Source organism: Melospiza georgiana, chromosome 19 (assembly GCF_028018845.1).
Source record: "Melospiza georgiana isolate bMelGeo1 chromosome 19, bMelGeo1.pri, whole genome shotgun sequence".
Lineage (NCBI taxonomy): Eukaryota > Metazoa > Chordata > Aves > Passeriformes > Passerellidae > Melospiza > Melospiza georgiana.
The window spans coordinates 5,101,762-5,121,243 of NC_080448.1; the positions used below are offsets into that span (position 1 = coordinate 5,101,762).

General features: G+C 48.4%; 2 protein-coding genes across 4 annotated transcripts in view; one reads left to right on the forward strand and one right to left on the reverse strand.

Moving 5' to 3' along the window:
* CASTOR2 (cytosolic arginine sensor for mTORC1 subunit 2) overlaps positions 1–4,285 on the forward strand; it is a 127,130-nt gene extending 122,845 nt beyond the window's left edge. The window contains exon 9 of the mRNA XM_058037780.1: positions 913–4,285. Within this exon, the coding sequence (XP_057893763.1) occupies positions 913–978 (66 nt within the window). The 3' untranslated portion in view covers positions 979–4,285. The remainder of the gene's footprint in view (positions 1–912) is intronic.
* RCC1L (RCC1 like) overlaps positions 1–19,482 on the reverse strand; it is a 36,567-nt gene that overhangs the window by 7,784 nt on the left and 9,301 nt on the right. Inside the window, exons 9-11 of one of the 3 annotated variants that reach the window (XM_058037777.1) lie at positions 18,086–18,259; positions 16,492–16,577; positions 5,818–6,009 (exon numbers count right to left, since the gene is read on the reverse strand). In XM_058037777.1, coding sequence (XP_057893760.1) covers positions 5,818–6,009; positions 16,492–16,577; positions 18,086–18,259 — 452 coding nt within the window. Of the gene's footprint in view, positions 1–5,817; positions 9,996–11,126; positions 15,072–16,491; positions 16,578–18,085; positions 18,260–19,482 lie in introns of those variants that run through there. The other 2 variants (XM_058037779.1, XM_058037778.1) reach the window with 2 other exon arrangements.

Here is a 19,482-nt window from a genome sequence, read left to right on the forward strand (position 1 = left end):
TCTGAATGCAGCACCAGCTCCAACAGAACTCCCTGAGCCCGTGGTTGCTGCTCCTTTAACCCCGGGGAGAGGGGCAGGGAAGGGGCAGGGAGCCACCAAGCAGGGACAGGAGGGGAGGGACAAAGGGACAAAGGACACCTGGATGGCCCAATGCCCCCCAGGGGTAGAGGGCATCCTTTGGATCTGCCAATCACTCTGTGCCCTTCTGGAATGCCAGGACTGACTGACAGTGCTGGGCAGGGGTCAGGGATGGAAAGGAGAGGGGACTGACACACCTGGGAGGGAATTATCAGGGGAGGGACCCGAGGTTTCTGAAGCAAACCCTGACATCACACCGCAACATCAGAGAAAGAGAAACCCCAACATAGTTGGCTTCCCACCATCCCTCACACAGCAGCAAACCCTCAGCATCTCTCAGTGTTTGCTCTGGGGGTACCATGGGTGAGCAGGGATGTCCTTGTACATGGAGCCCTTTCTCAGTGAACTGCAGGTGTAAGCAAAAACCAGCAAAGTGTCTGCCTCCTTGGGACTTGTAGGGGGATAGAATATAAGAAAATAAAGATAATGTAGAAAGTAATCTCACCCCTAAGGAGCTGCAGCTGGGCCAATTATCAAAGATTAGGAGCAGGCCTGACTTTAACAGGCCACAGCTGTAACCAGTGAGAAGAAGATGCTATAAAAGAGTGGAATGGCTGGGTGAGGGGGGAGCTGGGGTCAGTTGGCTGCTTTGTGAGGAAGAAAGAATCAGTGCTCTGAGGGGCTGACCATAAGAAAACACCAACAAGGTGTGAAACTTTTGTGATAGCAGACAACAGTGTGGAATCCAGGGACTGGTCTGGCTTTGTCTCCTGCCTCTCTTTTCCTTGTCACCCCTTTTGCTGGAACATGACCTTTCTTTTTGTTTTCTTGCAGGTACCTGAAGAAAATATAAATGGTGTGGTCAATGCACTCCAAGTCAGTCAAGCTGAAAAGCATTAGAAATCTTCTGAGCTGGTTCCAGATGCTTTTTATTATTCTAATAATAATAATTATTATTATTATTATTCTTTTTTTCTCACAGTATTTCTTGAAAAATCTGATTACAGAGAGTGACATGAAAAGAGACTGTGGAAAGTTGAGCAGAAACAGCTCCAATAAGCCTTTGTTTTAATTATTATTATTATTATTGTTATTATTATTATTATTGTTATTTTATTAAATTTATGAATGAGGGGCAGGAGGAAAGGGAGTTTGTATGGTTTCCTGATGTTCAGCTCCGAGGTGAAGTGAGCCCTGGCTGTGCCCTGTGTGGAAGGAGCTGCCTGGGGACACCCAAGGACACCCAGCACGGATGGCCCTGGGCCCAGTGTGAGAGCAGAGGGGTGGGCCAAGAGCAGATGGACAGACTGCTGCCTCAGAGAGCCCTGAAAACCAGAAACACGATGAAATACGGAATTAAACAGAAAAGATCTGGCATAGTACTGGCTTGTCTCCTTGCATCAGACTTCTGAGGACTGTCCATCACTGCCTGTGTTGAGATAGGATGCAAAGGGTTCTGTTTCTCCTGACAGAACAATTTGGTGTTGAAAAAGAAGAAAATATCCAATTGTTTGACATTTCCCCTTTTTCTTTCTCCCTGCAGTCAAAGCCTGGCTGCTCTGAGAAAGTCTGGGCAGGGGGAGCCCAGCTCTGGCAGGTGGTGTCACCCAGACTTGTGTCTGCATTGAAACTTGGCTGCTTTGGGTCAATTTTTTCCAGTCCCTCCCTCACTTCTCCAAGTATTCTCCTGCCCTGCTCCAGGAGTGCTGTTGTCCCCTTACCCCCCATCAGAGCCTTCCCCCAGCCCTTGTTGTTCCTCAGGGCCAGCAAGAGGAGGAAGGGCTCTTTTCTCCTGTCCCCTCAGGCTTTTCCCATCCACTGTGCACTCATGGGGAGATAAAGGATTGCCCAGGGTCCCTGGGTAGCTGCTCTTGCACATCCAGGCCCCCTTGGCCAAGAGCCACAGCTCTGCCAGGGCCAGGAGGTGCCTGAGTCCTGTGGGGACCCTCCTGCAGTTTTTCATCACACAGGTGGAAATTGCTGCTGCCTGGGGAAAGCAGAGTGGTGCTGAAGACCTGCTGGCATCTGGTCCTGCACAAAAGGTGATGGGGCTTTTCCCATGGGGAAGCAGCAGTGTGTTCTCTTGTGGCTTGTACCACAACTGAGGGCCAGCAGGAGCCTGGCACCAAGGCCCACGGTGGCACCTGTGTCCTGGTGGCAGCACTGCGCAGGACAGCAGAGAGCAGTGCTGGGACAGAAGTGTTACCCAGGTGTGGGTGCAGCACTCTGCCCACTGTGCCCATGCATCAAGGGCTGCTGAGAGGAGGAGCTGCCTGCAGAGGACCTTGCTGCTGTGATTGCCAGCCCCTGCTTATCTTGAATTTCTTACCTTCTTCCACTTCAAGCTTGACATAAAGAATTTGCCGATCTTGCTGTTTTCCTGCGGGCTTTCCAGCCATGCTTCAGAGACAGCCCCTGGCAGGATTTCCCTCAGGCTGTGCCATATCCAGCTGTGAGCCAGGGGTTTGCACTCATCTGGAGGCAGTAAGCAAAGCAAGCAGCTGGGATCATGCCATGGGCATGGATTTACTGGTGTGTAGGACAAGCAAACACACACAGACAGAGCTGCTTGGTTGGTTCTGCATTCACTGTACTGGAGGGCCAAGCAGTTACAGTTTCTGATGCTGCTGGATTCAAACTCGGAGTTTCGAATCTGATTTTTCACCATTGGGATGTTTTGTGGTATCTAGACAAGGAGTCAGAGCATCCATGGGAAAAAGCAAGGATGAGTTTCCTTGGCTGGCCCTACTGGAGCTGCAGCATCCCTGCTGAGGAGCACTGAGGCACACATTCAGTGCTTTACCAAGCAGGATGTCCTGCTGTTCCTTACATGGGTTTTCAGAATTGTCACATGATATGTTTATATCCGCTCCAGATTTATGGACTAAAGGTTCATTCTAGATGTGGCTCTGTGCATCTCTGGGTGTTTGTTTGGAAAGGACACAGACACGGGCTGTCACAGAGTGCTGAAGGCATTGGAGGTGTTTGCTGTGGCTCTGCCCAGTGCTGAGGGCACTGAGCTGGGCTGGCAGCAAGGCCAGTGGTGACTTCTCAGCCCAGATGTTGTCAGGGTTTCTCCTTGGGGTGGCAGATTGGCAGCATGGCTGGGGCAGGGGATGCTGAGTTGCTGTGCAGCTGCTGAGTTGAGCCTGAGCCTTTGCTGTGTGCAGGGACAGTGCCACCATGCCAGAGTCATCAGGACAGGTTTTCCTTCTGCTCTGGGTTCTGCCAGCCTTTGGGAAATGCCAGTTTTGGCATCAGAGTTCCAGGTGTTGCTGTGCATGTGCTGGTGCTGCTTCCAAAAGACTTCAGCATGGATAGGAGGGAATTAACTTGAAACAAGCAACAACTTTACTGAGCCTTAAATGAAAGCAAAAAAAAAAGGGTTGATTTTCTAACATTGCACTCAGGCTATTTTAGAGGGTGAAAATGAAATTTTTTTCCCAAGGTAATCAGCCTTATATTTGTGAAATCTGTAGAAAGCTCTGGTATTTCAAATCTTCCAAAGGAAGGTTGATGTCCCAGCATAGGAGAGTTGGCCTGAAAAATTCACAGGATGTAAAATGCCATTGAGGGACTCTGATGCTGCCAACTGTCCTTGGCTTCACCTTCTTATTTCCTTTTATCTTTGTTTCCTGACATCCAAGAAAATTGTTCTAGACAACTTTCCTTTTAGTATCCCTTTGATATTTTTTTGGTGGGAACTGGGATACTCCAAATGTGGCCATCATTGGTAGAACCTTGTCCCTGTGCCAGCCTGAAGTCAGGATCAGTGCAAGCTTGCACAGCAGTGCTGGATATCAGACCTGCTCTGCAGGAAGGGCTCTGGAGGGGCTTTGTTAAATATTTTCATAGTAATAATAATCCCACCACACCATTGACACCCCAGTGCTGAATGAACCCCAATAGGGGAGGGCTTTTAAAGCTGCTCCACAGCTCCCACTCTCTCAGCACCCAGCCCCAGGGGTGGGAAAGAAGTTGAAGAGTCTTTTCCTATTTTTAAAGGAAGAGTCTTTTTCTCCTTATGATAATCTGAGTATCTCTGGCATTTTGCTGTTCAGTACTGAGGGGATAAAGCAGGAACATGTCTCAGTGGACACCCTTGGCTGGGTGCCTGGATTACCTGCAGCTGCCATGGCTGCTCTAATGAGAGATTGCCTCAATGCTGCAGGGCCCTCCCTGTGCCCTCTCTCCTCTGGTTGCACAAAATTCACCAAACAGCAAAATGCAGAAGTGTTTCCAGCCCTGCAGGAGAGGGTAGGCAGGGGAAGGGAGCATGGCCTTCATGCATCCTCCTTTCTCCAAGGCCTTAGCAGCCTCAACCTTTCCAAGCTGTTATTAAATAGAATTTTGTCTTTGTCCCTCAACCCAATTAGAATTTGACTACAAATTCCTTTCTACTGAGCAAGTGTGTGTGTATATATATATGCACACATATTGTTTCCATAGAAATCCATAGTGTGTCACTATTGCCCACCTATAAATGCCCGTGTTTGTCTGTAGAGATGTGTCCTGTACATGGTGTGGGCACTCACACACATGTACAGACTACGTGTGCATACTCTGGGCACACACCCTTGTGTGGGCATCTATGTAGTGAGTAGGGTATACACACATTTATTCACCATATATTTTTAATTCAAGTAATGTGCAATATGAGTATTAGTTCCACTCTTGCTGTTTCTCTCCATATGTTAAGTGAAGAGCAGCAGTGGAGTTGACCTGAAGTAAAGCTGGGGTTCCTCTCCTTGCAGGGAGCAGCACTGGATTTCCCTCCCTGCTTCAGAAAATTCTGAGAATTCTGTTCCTCTCCAGTTTGGTGCCTCAAGCACAGAGGCTGTAGGAAATCCACTCCTTTTTCTTTCTGTATCTTTTAGCTGCTGCCCTAAATTGCCTCAGCCTGTGAGTAGGGCTGGTCTGTTTGCAGCCCTGTTTCCTGCAGCTGGGGAAACCTGGAGGAGGCTCTGGGGTGGCCTGGGCTGGGAGCAGCACCCCTTCTGAGCTGCCTCCTGGTGCCCTTCCCCAGCATCTCTGCAAGAGTTGATTTCCTGCTGGGTTTCTCTGCAGTGACAGCCCATGGCTGGTGCAGGGCTCTGGTATTTGTTGGGGAATTCACATTTGTTGGCCTGTGAGGAGCTGAAATCAGTGGTTTATTTTTAAACAGAAGGAAGTGTTGAAGGATCTTATCCTGTTAAAAGCAGAAGAGGCTGCTTGAACCCAGTCACTGGTTGGGTTCTGTGGCCAGAGGGGTTCTTCCCATCCTTGTGGGTTTCCCCATCCATACACCCACAGAACTGTTCAAGAGCACCAGGTTGTCCAAACTCCTTAATTTAGGGGTCAGCAATGTGAATAGGAGGTGCTGGTCCTGCACTGGTGCAGTTGCTGTTCACTGAGCACAAGTGTTCTCTCAGCACTGGATAATTGGTATTTTCTGTTACTGAAAAGGGAGAAATTCTTTGTTTGCTGAATTCATTGCTGCTAATTCCTGAAAGAAGGAGTCCCCAGCAGCATTCTCTAAAGGACAAAAAGTAATTTTCTGATGAGGATATCTTCTCTCTCTGTTCCTTTGACTGTTGTGGACATCTCCAGTAAGCAGCTTAAGGCATCTCACTTACCTGTTCCAGTCCTGCCTGCAAACACTGGATTGGATTAAACTTTTATTATCTGCAGGAGAGTAGAACCCAGTAATCCTTTGCCCATAGTATTTACACATTGTAGCATGCACTGGGGTGTACTTACATTGGCTGAAATGTGCAAACCTGCCTCCAGACTTCCAAACCTTCTCCCCATGAGTGCATCTGTCTGTCTGTCTGTCTGCACCCTGCTGTATGTGAGGGGCCAGCAATATCCCTCAGGCTTCCTGGCAGCACTGAACTGGTGTGGAAACAGTCTGCACATCCTCAGCAAGGCTGTGGGACCTTCCCAGGCTCCCTGCAAGGGAAATACTTCACTGTGAAAATAATCTTGGGTTACTCTGCTTTCCTTGGCCTCCTTTATTTAATCCTTATGAAGCACAGCTGGGTTGAACTACCAGCTCCAGTTAGCAAAGGTGAGGGGAATAAAGGGATTCTGCAGTGAGAGACGTGCCCTGGGTGCTGATCAGCACATCCTGGCTGCAGCAGGAGCAGCCTCTGCAGTTGCTCTGCTGAGCACAGAGCCATGCACAGCCCCTGTTGTATGGAGGGGAAATGGATGAAGTGTCAAAGTACATTCTCATTTTAGGGTGTGAATTTTAGGGTTCAGCACCTCTCTGGAACATATATAAGCCAAGATCCTTTCTTGGTCTCTCTAGACAGCCCTGGTCATTTCAGGTTCAAAGCCTGGAATGAATTAACAAATAATTACATGGAACAGCTTCCCCCTGCTCCATAATTCTCTTGCAGCCATGACCTCTGCTTCTGCATGCCCTGAGTTTGCAGAGGGAACGCAAGCCCCTGGCACCTCCTCCCAGCTGGGAGTGCCCAGTTTTGAGGCCAAGGTGAAGGCAGTGGCAGAGGGATGGCAGCTCCTCCCCTGCACAGCTCCAGTATGGCCACAGCCAGCCCAGCTCAGCCCTGTCCAGCTGTGTGGGGCAGGACAGTTGTAAAACAGCTGCTCAGTGCCCTGGGATCCCTTGGGGTTTTGGTTTCATCCATTTTTAGCTTTCTGCAAATATCTGTAAATGAACTGTGGGTGGATTTTGGAGCAGGCATGGATAGAGATGCACATCAGGCATCAGGCAGGATTGAGATTTTTGATTTATGTTTGAGAGCAGAGCAGGAGCATGTCCTGCCCCCTGTCCAGCCCTGTCCTCTAATGGAGAGCTGGCCAGGTGCCATGTCCCTCTCTAGGCAGACCCAGTGGTTTTACCAGGGTCCTCCCAACCCTAAAAGATTATGCCAAAACCAGGGCTCCTTTCACCCTTCACTTTGCAGGGGCTGGTTTCTTCTTCCCTCCTTGTGTGGCTGTGCCAGAGGCAGTGTCTGTTGCACAGCTCCTGTGGGAAGATGCCACTGGAGGCTGCAGTTCAGAGTCCCCCTGCTCTGGCTGGCTTTCTGCTTCTATTTCAGCATCCTGAGGATTTAAACCAGCTTTCTGTAGTTACAGGAATAAGCTTGAAGATTCCTACTCCGTTTGTTACTTGAAAAACATTTTACAGGTACCTGATTCCTTGTGGGAATGCTGCTTGAAGCACCCACTTGCCAGGTTGCTTCTGTGAACATTAATTGCTCCTTTGGGCCCCAAAAGGGGAATTCAGCCCCATTTCCAGCTAAAGGCTGAAGCAGCCCCAGGGTCAGGCTTGCAGGATGCTGCTCTGGGCCAGATCACAGGGGAGAGACAGCCCCAGTAAACCCAGAGCTCCCTCATCCTGCTGCCTGCACAGAGCCATTCTCATCAGCTGGAAGGGAATTTCCATTCTGCCAAAGAAAAGCAGCAGTCCCCTCTGTGGATTTGTGGTCAGTGGCAAAAGCAGGAGTGTTTGCAATGTGGGACATTGAAGGAGGGAACCAGGGGTTCCTATAGAGCAAAGGAGAAAAGAACCTGCAGCCTTTGTTGCAGCTGTTTCTTGCAATGATTTCTAATGCCAGCCTTGGATGGGGTTGAGTTTTTGAGATCACTGAAATTGCCTGAAGAGCTGGTGCTGCTCTTACAACTGTGGGACATGGCCTCTAGGCAGGACCAACCTGCACAGAGAGCAGGACCCTTCCCAGCAGGGCTCAGCCCTGGGGCATGGCATGTTCCCTGCAGCAGGACAGACAGACAGACAGACAGGCTACTGAACCAGGGCTGCTCTTGAAGAAATCCCTGAGTTTTAACATTTCCTTGCTGGGAGCAAACCTCTGTTTTCCTGGCCTTGTGTGTCAGTCAGTTGGTGCTGATGCAGGAAGTTCAGAGTATGAAGGAGGGAGCTCTGCAGGAGGAGGAGCCCATTTCTCCTTCACCTTTAGGAACTGTCTGGTTCAGCTCAATGACCTCAGCCCTTTTTTAGTTGTATCGTGGAATTAAACAGGAGTCATGTCCTTGTTCCCCTCCAAACCCCACCTACCCATGTGCCAGTGCTTCCTTCCTTCAGGTCTGTATTTGTTCTCCAATTGCAAACTGACACCATGGCAGAAAATCAGCATCCCAGGGCAGTCTCCTCTGGCTTCTTCTGGTTGTGTTGGATCCAGGGCTGCCCTCATCTCTCATCCTCCAGCCACTGCTGCTAAAGCTAATCCTGCCAATCCAATGGCTGTTGGTAATAGTGTGAGAACTGCATCCAAGTGCCATCGGAGCCCAGGTTAATGCCTGGAAATGCACAGGGTGCCTCTTGCCAGCCCAGGACTGTGGAGTCACAGCCAGCAGCGTTGTGTCCCCTGTCCCTGCTCCTGTGGCCAGGCATTGTTATCCCTCCCCTGTGTGGGGGCTCCAGGCTTGACTTTGGGGCTTGTGGGACACGAAGGGTGTGGGACATGAGGAGCAGGGTGTTCATTTTAGCACAGCAGCAGCCACGTTTTCAGCCAGTGCATCCTCCTGCACAGTGACACAGAGGGGACACTTCTCCTGCTGACCCAGGCACCAGGACAACCATGGCTCTCCATGGCTCTTGGACAGGCAGAAGAGGCTGCCAGGCAGTAACTCACAGTAGGATGAACCTACAGAAACTCTGTTCCAGCCCTTGGAAGAGCCTGTCTCGTTCCCTTACTGTTAACTCCTTGTTTAACCCATTCCCCCCTTGTTTCCATTAGAATTAGAGGGTGGGTGATCACCTCAATTTGCTTGTCATGTTCACCTGCACCCAGCACCCAGCAGCTCCTGCTGGGATCTGGGTCTTGGTGCCCCAGGGCCCAGGGAGCACCCGCAGCCCCCTTGCAGTGAGCCTGGCACAGCCTGGCACTGCCAGGTGGGCTCCTGCTGTGTGAGCAGCCTCAAGGGTGAGTTCTGGGGGAGCTGCACAGAGGGAGGATGAGCCTCATTCCCCCCTCAGTGCTCGGGGCACATTTTTGGTTTGGTTCCTCTGGGCTCAGCTTCACAAGCCCCCAGCCCTGCAGGGTCACACAGGGGAGGGTCACAGCCCCAGCACTGCTCCAGTTCAGGGCTGGTTACAAGGGGCTGGCACAGCACCACTTTATTAGAGCCTGAGTGGCTTCAGCAAGTCTGAGCATTTATCTCCTTCTCCCCTTTGTAAGGACTCCAAAGGAGCCCAGATTCCCTCCAGATACCTACACAACACTGACCCAAATTTCTAGGGCTGCCAAGACAGCAGAGATGCTCCTGGTGCAGAAGCTGCCCAGCCTGGATCAGGGTCTGTCTCTCATCCCCGACCACTTAGAACAGCTGTGCTGGCCAGCCTGGGGAGGAACCATGAATCTTGAGGACTTTTTAATTTAATAAGTTATTTATGTATCATTTGCTCTGTAAGTGAAATAGCACTTTTGGCCTCAGGCACACACCAAACAGGCTGAAGTGGGGCTGGGAACCCCAAACTCTTGCAGCCTCTCCTCCCTGCTCACCTCTCAGAAACCCCACACAGCCTTTCACTGGGGAGGGTAGGAAAAAAAGTGTATTTATTTCCTTTTCATTACCAGATCTGATGTAAACAGACAGGGTGGGGGAATCCTGCACATGGAGGAGCCTTTGGTGCAGCTCCTGCTCTGGGCTGCAGCCATGGAAAGGCTGCTTGCACCTGCCATGGGCTCAGTGGGGCCAGTGTGGGTGGCAGTTCCTGCAAGCCTGGGGGCACAAGGGGTGACAGGGGACCCTGAATGCACCAGCTGCCTCCATGCCCTCTGCACAAGGGGGGATGTCCCACCAGCAGGCACAGGGAGTGGTGGCAGCAGCTTGGGATCATGCACTGGACATGGTGTGGAGCTGAGCAGTGGCTGCTTTGCTTTCCCAGCAAGTGCACATGCTGCTTTTCTTTGCTGGTCTTATGCTGAAAAGCTGAGATTCATGTACTGTATGAAAAATAAAACAAAACAGAAAAAAAAAAGAAAAAAATCCTAATATGTTCCAAAAGAAATGACAGTATATTTTGTACTTTGTAAAGTAATTAAATCGAAAAAGAATAAAAAGTGAAACTTATGCTGTCTGCTTTTGTACTGATCAAACTGATGAAAATAAAGCAGAGCTTGGCATTGTCTGGAAGATGTAACTCATTTCTTTCACCTACAGCCATGAAGGGCAGGGCTCACACTCTCACACACAGTTTATGAAGGCTGCAGACATCCCTGGGGCTCTCTGGTGTCCAGGTCCTGTCTCTGGGTGCACTGTACCCCCACAGATAGAACCACCACCATCTCCATCCTCCAGCTGTTTTCTGGAGACCACCCAACCTGCCCTATGCTCTTCCTTTAAAATAAGAGGTCAGTGGGATGCTGCTGGTGCATTTGCCAGGTGAGTTTCACCTGCTCACTGCACGGTGCAGGAGCCCAGGAGTCTGGGCAGCCCCCAGAGGTCCTGGCAGGACACCCCCAGACCCTGCACCCCAGCACTGGCAGGGAACAAGCTCAGCCTCCTCAGGGACTGTTTCAGGGCAGCCACTGTGGGTCCTGAGTCTCAGTCAGCAGCACCACTGTCACATGGTCTGCAAGGAAAAGCTGAACAACCTGTGTGAAATGTGCAAGAAAAACAGTGAAATCAGACATCTCCTCACCCTACCACAGCTTTAACCATTTATAGTGGATGTTTAAAGGGGAACAGCTCACTCACATAAACTGTAGTCAAAAAAAGCATCTCCTTTTTAGTGTAGTGCAATCCATTGTTTACTCTGGTGACCAAGTGTTAAAACATCCATGTAAGAAATTATCTGAGGGATTGTTAATATGGAATGCAGCCTTAATGCAGAGCATTGCCTCAAGGGTTTAATCCAGTAAAACAAAAACCCAAATAAATCAACACAGACGCTGCCACAATCTCAACACTGCCTGCAACTCCTCACAAAAGCAAATGGCATCTTAAGGTAAATGAGAGGACTGAGGACTGGTGTCCAGACCCCAAAGACATTGATGCCTTCTCCCATCAGTGTTTTTCTTACCTCACCTGCCCAGACTCACCCCTTTGAGCAGGAGGTGCTGTGGCACTGGAGGGAGATTCCAGCCCCTTGCAAAAAACACTACAAAAATAGATTTTTATGGGTTATGATGAAGCACGGTGAAGCAATATTGTTCCAGGAGTATTTTGAATGCCAAAGGCTAATTACCAGTTCTCTGACTCATCTGTTTTTGAAGGATCCTGTAGAGAAGTCTGTTGTAGCACAGCAAGTGCCTAAGATGATCCTTGTCTAACAGGTGTTCATGTGTTTTATCCCTCAGCCTGCTGACAGATGAGACCAGCAGGGCAGCCCAGGGCCATGCTGGACCCAGCTCTCCAGCAGGAACTGCCAGCACCCCTTGGCATGGTGGGCTGTGGAGGCTGAGCTTGTGCAGGGGCACCTGTGCCTGAACCTCTCCCCATCTTTCCTGCAGCTCCTCAGGCACTGTGGCAACCCTGCTGGGCTGTTGGAGAATTTTGCTCAGAAATGGCTTATAGAGTTTTGTTCAGACATGCCATAATCATATACAGCTGATGGAAAAGGCAGCTGTGAAGAGCAAATTCTCACAGCCTGTTTCTGTAAACAGCAGAAGTTCTCAGGCTGTTTTTTCATAACAGGTAAACATTCTGTCCTTGGCTGGTATGGGAAAGCAAAAGTTGACAAACATGGAGGTCTTGAGAACTTTCATAACAGGGTGAGAAAATAAATCTTGGTTTCAATAACAAACCACAGGTATTGAAAACAAAAGGAGGGGTTAATGTTTAATCTGTAACCTATGATGAGCTCGGGTTTTGCAATATATATGAACTTAATTAACATTGTTATAAAATGTGCCTGGTGGATCAATAAATCAGAGTTCAATGCTGATCAGAGGATGGGTCCTCTCCCTTCGCTTCTACCCTGGGCCCCTGCAGTGCTTGGAGCTGGTCCTGCACAGGGCTCTGCACCAGGGGAACATCCTGAGGCCCTTCTGGGCTATTTTAAGCCCAACACACCAGCACAGTGCTGATCTGAGGTAAATCACTTGTGCAATCAATGCCAAATCAAGTAGGTTATTCTAGTTCTAATTTGAGCTGCTCCCCATGTGCATCCTTGGCCCAGACACTCCCTCACTGCAGGTATATTTAGGGATGCTGGTATATTTTGGGCTGTCTACTTTGCTATACTTTGAAGGACAAAATGATGCAAAGTTGCTTTGCAGTTCCCAATGGCAGTGACCTGAAGCTACCCCAGCAGAGCTGGGCTCCTGTGTGGGAGCAGGAGGAGCAAAAAGCCACACAGGTTGGATCTGCCTTCAATAACAAGGGGGTGTGGCAGGGAAAGTGTTTTCATTTTCTGAGCTAAGACTGAGCCATCAGCAGCTCTCAAAGAACTGTATTTTACAAAGGGGAAGAACTGCTGCACAGCAGCAGCCAAAAGAAAGGAGTAAGTCTGTGACAGAAACCATGTAGATACAAAGGTCAGCAGAGGAGATGAAGGAAGGAGAAAAATCAGGAGCAGGGCTGAGCCTGGGAAGAAGGGAGATGTGTGGGAAATGTACTGTGAGACTTTTATTTAGACACACTAATTCCTCTTTACCCTGCTCTACTTCATTGGCAATAAAACAATTTCCCCACCATGAGTCTGCTGTGCCCATGATGGTATCAGGTCCCTTGTCCTTGCTCTAACCCATTTTTTCCTGCAGATTCTCTCTCCCTGTCCTGCTGATGGGGGAGGGATGGCACAGCAGGTTGGGGGGCACCTGGCTAAGGTCAAAATGCTCCCCCCACACTGTAACCAAACATGGGTAAGTGCTGGTGCTTGCCAGACTGCCCTCACTGCCACCAACCTTGTTCCCACCAGCAACATGGCTGAGAATGCCACAACCACCACAATGAAGGCACAACCCCCCATGCACTAAGCCATACAACACTCCTATGTAGGGCTGAAGACCTCACTGGCATCTCATTAACACAAAGAATTTGCAATTTATTGTACAGCAAGAATGCAGCACCAGGACTGAACCCAGCTCTTCAGAAGTCCCAGCCCCAAAGTGCACTGGGAAACAGCTGGAAATGAGAGCAGCTGAGAGCCCAGCACTAACCAGCCCACCTCAACAGCAACATCCATGAAGGGAATTGTTTTTAACCCCTTTCTCACCAGTTTTTGTACATGTTTTCCATGGTTTGATAAGCCTCCTCAAGCTGAAAGGGCAAGCCCACTCCCATGAGGCCAACAAGACGTGCCTGGGCACTGCAAGTTGTCCAAGCTACATGCAGAATCAGGTGTAAATTAAGGCCAGCCAAATGAGAGTCCAGCATAATGAAGGTCTGCCAGTTTCACAGCAGCTTTCTGTTCTGCCTCACCCACCCAGCAACATCTGTTACACAGGAACATCAACAATTCAAAAGCTGTGGCTCTGTTTCCATGTACTTTGGTTCACCTTTCCAATAATTTATGCAAACCCTTCAAAACTTATTTAATCAAGGTAAAGTTTACAGACCAAGTTTTGGTACAGAATTCCATCTAATGAAGCCAATATATGTGGAGTCCCATGGGTGCAATGCCTGACTACATCACTGTAAATCCTGCAGGTGTGGAGCTGGCTCAGCTGACAGAAATGGCTTCCTGTCACACAACTGTGAACCAAAATGCTGCAGTTGAAATGCAGACCCAATCAATGCACGAGCACATCATGCTCAAGAACATTCCTATTACTACTGATAAAGATTTTATAATCACTTTATTGAAAATCTACTAGCTTGGATTCCACCAAAATAGTTTGCACACCAGAAATATCTCACACAGAGAGAAAAGACACAACTCTGCCCGATGTTTGGAGTGTTTCACAGGAGAGAGTTTCCCACACATGGGTGTGAGATGGGTAAGTGCCTGCTACAGTAACACACAGCTGTTGCATCCCATCTCTATCACCTCACTGCTACAAAGGCACCAAGGAATGAAGCTCTGTTTCTTACCCATCAAGATTCCTTCCCCTGCTAGGCCATCCTGAAATCCCCTGCTAATTGCAACTGAGAGCCAGAGCTCTGAAAACAGAAAGGGCGTAGGGAATCCAAAATAAATCAAAGGCAGTGATGTGTGATCAGCACAAGGAGAAAAAGGAACCTGAGGGGCAGTGAGCACTGCTCACATCCATCCTGAGCACTGATTTTGCAGGGCTTTGTCTCCAGCCTCCCTCAATAAGCTGGACTGGCTGCTGTCACCATCCATCTGTCCTCCAGCACAGAGAGCCTGTTGTCCTATTTGACAGTACTTACCCCTGCAAACAGGTTCTCACTCTTTGAGTGTGTTCCTCTGGTGTTCAGTCTTTAGCACTAACACAGAAAGCCTTCCACAGCCCAGAGACACATCACTGCCTCAGGCAAGGACTGTGCATCCCATTTCTGCACAGGACACCAGCCTGGGCACAGTGCAGCTCAGGGTGGCCACCCAGGACAGCTTCAAGACCTAGCATGATCACTCTTCCCCATAACAGTCATTAAAAACCACCCAACCTTTCCCTTGAGAAATAGTTTGGCTCTGCCCAACGCTGACACTCCAGAGCTGGTGAAAGGAAATGTCCATGTTCAATGTCCTGTGCTGCAGATTTCATCCCATGCCAGTCTTCCTTGAGGGAGATGCTCTTCATCTTCAGGCACAGAGGGGCTCACCAGCTTGGGCTGGGCCTCAGATCCTCTGGGAGCTCATCAGGAAGGAGCCAGAGCACTCCTTGCATTCCCACACTCCTCAGGGAATGTGCTTCCTTCCTGCAGCCAGGCCAGGCCATGCCATTCCAGAGATGCAGGGATGAGAACACACCCAGACACTGCTATGGCTGTCTCTGCTCAGTCACTTGGTTTCATAAAATGAGTTTTCCTTTGCAAGAAGCTTGTCATCAAGTCCCTGCATGGCCCTGGAGCAGTGCTGAGACCCAGCAGCAGCCCTAGGTGAAAGACCTGACCATGCTCACCATGTGATCAACTCCACAGGCCACATCCACCACCTCACCAGGGACAGTCACCTGGGTGAAACACAGCACAGTGGGTTATTTATCACACCTGGCATTTCCTGTTTCTCATCCTCCTCCCACTCAACATGCCAGCTAGTTTCACTGGGATTTGTACCAACTTGAAAGCACAGAAAGAGCAAGATTCAGCACCAGGCAGGCTTGTGCATGAGCTGTGAAATACTCCTCTCTTTGCTTCACAGAAGCACACAAAGCTTTGGAAGGAGAAAGAGGAGCAGGCTCACTAGCAGAGAGAGGAGATTGGAGCCTCAGCCCATCTGTTCAGCAGCAGAAGCAGCAGGACTGAACAGAGCATAATCTAGACATGAGGAAGAGGATCTGCCCAAGCACCACAGGGATTTGCCTCTTCTTTCATCAGCAAGAGCTGGAACAAGGCAAAGGCTCAACTCAGCCTAAGGCAGTTTGTACTTTGATGTTGAGACCAGCTCCTCACTCCTGAAGCTTATTCACTTAAAACTGACTTCAAACTTGAGGAAAGCAGAGTCTAAAAAAGCAAGTTTTTCCTCAGAGGCAAGAGACAGGACAGCAGCCAGTTCTAGGGCAGGAGGTGACAGACAAGGATCCTGGCACAGTGCCATAGTACTGTCAGACAGGAAGACCATAACCCCCAGTGTCCACATCTGGGGAAATGAATTCAGAAATTCCACCCAGCCACAGCAGTGTGATTCTAGGCAAACGTTCCAGAGCTGGTCTGGTTTTGTTCATTTTTAAACAAAGAAGAAATCATACTACAGAAACACATTTACTGCAAGTTCAGACACACAGACAGGGACTCCAGGGTGGTCCAACTGATTGCCTCCCTCATCTCCTACATGGCCTTCATGGAGACCAGGAGCAGCTGTTAGGCTGAACTCCAGAAGCAAAGACTCTTCTACATCCACTGAGTCTGGCTCTCAGAGCCAGCTGGGAGGAAGCAGTGGAACTGGAAGCACTGTGAGACAGCTCTGAACACAGCTGAGAAGGAAGCCCACCACTATGTGGACCTGTAGCCACTACAGACCAAAATGTTCACCTAATTTAGGTGAGCAATGATTTGGACAGATGGCCAATACTGATGTTTCCTTTGCAGCACATACAAACACAAGAGCAGGTTGGAAAGGGAAAAGGCAGTAAAAGTAGCAGCAGATGATGGTGGACAGGAAGGAGCTAAAAACTGTTCAGATGTGGTGGCACAGCACCAGATGCTGTTTTAGGATTCAAAATCATTACTGGCACAGCAGACTAAAACATTTACTGAATATCTCCATTCCCAGGCTCCACAAGGACCTCTGGAAAACAAAGCACTCCTATGGTCATCTTAGCCTTCCACTCCTTTGAGAATTACTCAAAACCACACAGCAAATGATGGTCCTTGCCCTCAGGATAACAAACTAGCCAAGGAATATACTCTTGGCCTTAATACCACCATCCTTACCCTCCATGGGAAATACTGGTCTTCCATTCTTCCAGTTCCCAGGCACCCTCTTAGATTCTTCCCCCACACAAAGAGTTCTCCTCTGTCTACACAGGAGAAAAAAAAATAGAAAAGAACAGTCATTAAAAAGGAAGAATTCTATTTGTGATGCTGGCAAATGTGGCTGCAGCATTTCTGGGAGTATACAGGGTTATACAGGCAGTATGACAGCTACCAGATTTACTTTAATGTACAATAAATGTACTTGTGTTTGGAGAAAATGATGCCTAATGAGCAGCAAAAGAAACAAGTTCTTTTACTTGTGCACAAAGCTTTGTTTCCCCCTCTTACACCACCTGCTTTGGAATTTTATTTGAAGGAAGAGTGCAGCAGCAGAAATTCCAGGGAATCTTTTGTGAAGTGAATAATTTGTGCTGAAAGTTAGACAGCTGCAGTTGATCTGTATCAGCTACCACCAGAGCAAATCCAGTGAGCAAGGCAGTGAGATCTGTCCCAAACCATCACCTGGATATTACTTATGTGACTGTCTGAAAGAAGTGACCTTCTAATGACAGCAAGGGAAAGGCAAAAATTGGTTGAGTTGAAGAGTTTTGAGCTCCTCAGGAAAACACACAGATCTCAGAAGTGTTTGCATCAGCTCCACAGCAGAAACAACCAAAACACAATCTATAACATAACTTTTATGTATGATTAATAATTTAACCACCAGAACACTGTTCTAACTCATTCTGAATGCCAAGAGGAGCCACTTACAAGCACCCTGCACCAACCTGACAGTGTCACACATTCTGCTTGTCCCCAAGGACTCAGCCCTGGCATTTTTCCTGCTGCCTGCTGGATCTCTGAAACTGCTGCCTGATGTTAAATGACTTTCAAATTTCAAACCCTTCAAGGGCTGGGAACCCACACAGGGTGCACAGAGCACAGGATCATAACTTCTGCATATTAAATGCTTGGGTCTGCCCACCTCAGGCTGCTAACTCAGTTGGCCAGAAATGTAAAGAAACTCTGATATTTACCTTCATTTAGACTCAGTTTTAGTTTGTTCATTCATCACATTAATTTTCTAAACTGGTAAGTGCAGCAAACTGACTCATTCTATACAGGAAAATGAAAAAAATCTGCTGGATTTTGTGTATGAGAAAGTGTTATTTGTCTTAATACAAAAAACTTTTCTCAATTAAAGCATAAGTTAGCACAAAACATATGCCAGGAACCATGTTGACACCTGTCTGGCTCCCTGCTGCTGCATTCCAGTGTGCCTTCAGTTTCAAGAAATATGGGTGCATTTTTTGGGCTGTGTGGTTTTGTGGGGTTTTTTTGTTTGGATTTGTTCTGGTTTTGGTTTGGTGGTGGGTTTTTTTGGTTTTTTTTTTTTTTTTTTTTTTTGTTTTGTTTGTTTTTTTGTTTTGGGGGGGGTTTTTTGTTTTTTTGGTTTTGTTTGTTGTTGTTGTTGTTTTTTGTTTTTGTTTTTTTTGTGGTTGTTGTTTGTTTGTTTGTTGTTTTTTTGGTTTTTTGGTTTTTTTTCTTTTTTTCTCTTCTACCAGTAACACAGCAACATGACCTCTCCATGGGAGCAGGATGAGAAACTTACTTGTAAGGGCTGCAAACTGGCTGAGCCCACAGCGAACATGAGCAACACGGGTGTCTGGGCTGAAGTCTGAGCAGCCAAAAAGGCTGGGTGGGATCATCTCTGGCTCTGCTGTCTCTGTTAGGTTTGGTCCTTTCCCAAGAATTCCATATCCCCAGACAAAAACATTTCCTTCTTCTGCATTACAATAAGAACAAATTCTGTTAGAAAGTCTGTGCTTGTGAAATTCATGCCACAACCAAAAGTTAATCAGAACCAAAGAGATGTTTTCCTTTCTTCCAACTCAGTCTAACACTTTTTGATTATTTAAAATCTGCAAAAAATGCCCATCCAAATGCCTCAATCTTCTTCTAAGCTATGCAAGCAAATCAAGCCCCCCAGGCAGAACTTTCATGGGGAAATAATGCCAGCACAAGAGTGAGCTGGATAAAATCCTACTGACTGATGGGACAGAGGTTGAGAGTTTATTATCATGGCTTTCTTCTTTGATGATTTTTCAAGTGGCAGTGAAGCTGTGGGCACTGACAGACATGCCCAAACCAGCAACTGGATGTCACTCTGCCTGGCATTCTGCCTTAAGGTGGGTGCCTGGGAAAGGCAACAAGCATAAAAAATAGTAAATTTCTATGTCAGCTAGCTCTGGTCCCTGCAGATTAGAAGCTCTGGTCATCACAAAACCTCCATTATAAATATGAACATCTTCATGGAGATAATCCTCCAAGAAAGTAACACAATCCCCTCCCTCACTCCTTCCTGCAGCAACCCCCCAGCTGTGCTCCCCAGACACTGACAGCCCAAAGAACAGGCACTAAGGACCTGCTGCAGTTTCACTGTTCTCAGAACTCTCTTCTTTCCATCCCAGTTCATTATTTATAAACATGTCAGATTCGTATGGAGTTGTTGTGGTGTGCTGTAATGTCCCATTTTGGCCTTCCAGGTCATTTCCCCAGATGTGCCTATGCCTCTCTCCCTTCCCCCTTGCCCCCATGCTGAGTGAGTCCTGTCAATCAGGCTGAACATTCCAGCACGGCCTCGTGTGGTTGGTCAAGTTCAAAGGATGCCCCTATGCCCAGGGGTCATTGGCCTGTCTGGGTGTCACCTTCCCCTGAGACCCTGCCCCTCTCACCTGGTTGGTGGCTCACCTGCACCTCCCCTCCCCCTGTCCCTGAGCTTAAAAAGGTGATCAGAGCATGCGGCCGAGGTTCTGTTGGAGCAGTTGCTCACGTTCAGACCTCTGTAACCATGGAATAAACCTCTGGACATTAAACCCTCCAGCAGAATCCTCTCCTTTTTCTCTTCACCATCACCTGAAGCCATTCCTCCTGAGGTAAACGGGGTTCCTTACAAGCCTGGACTTGTTCAGTGCCCAGCTGCAATCTCCAGCAAGCCAAGGTATCTCT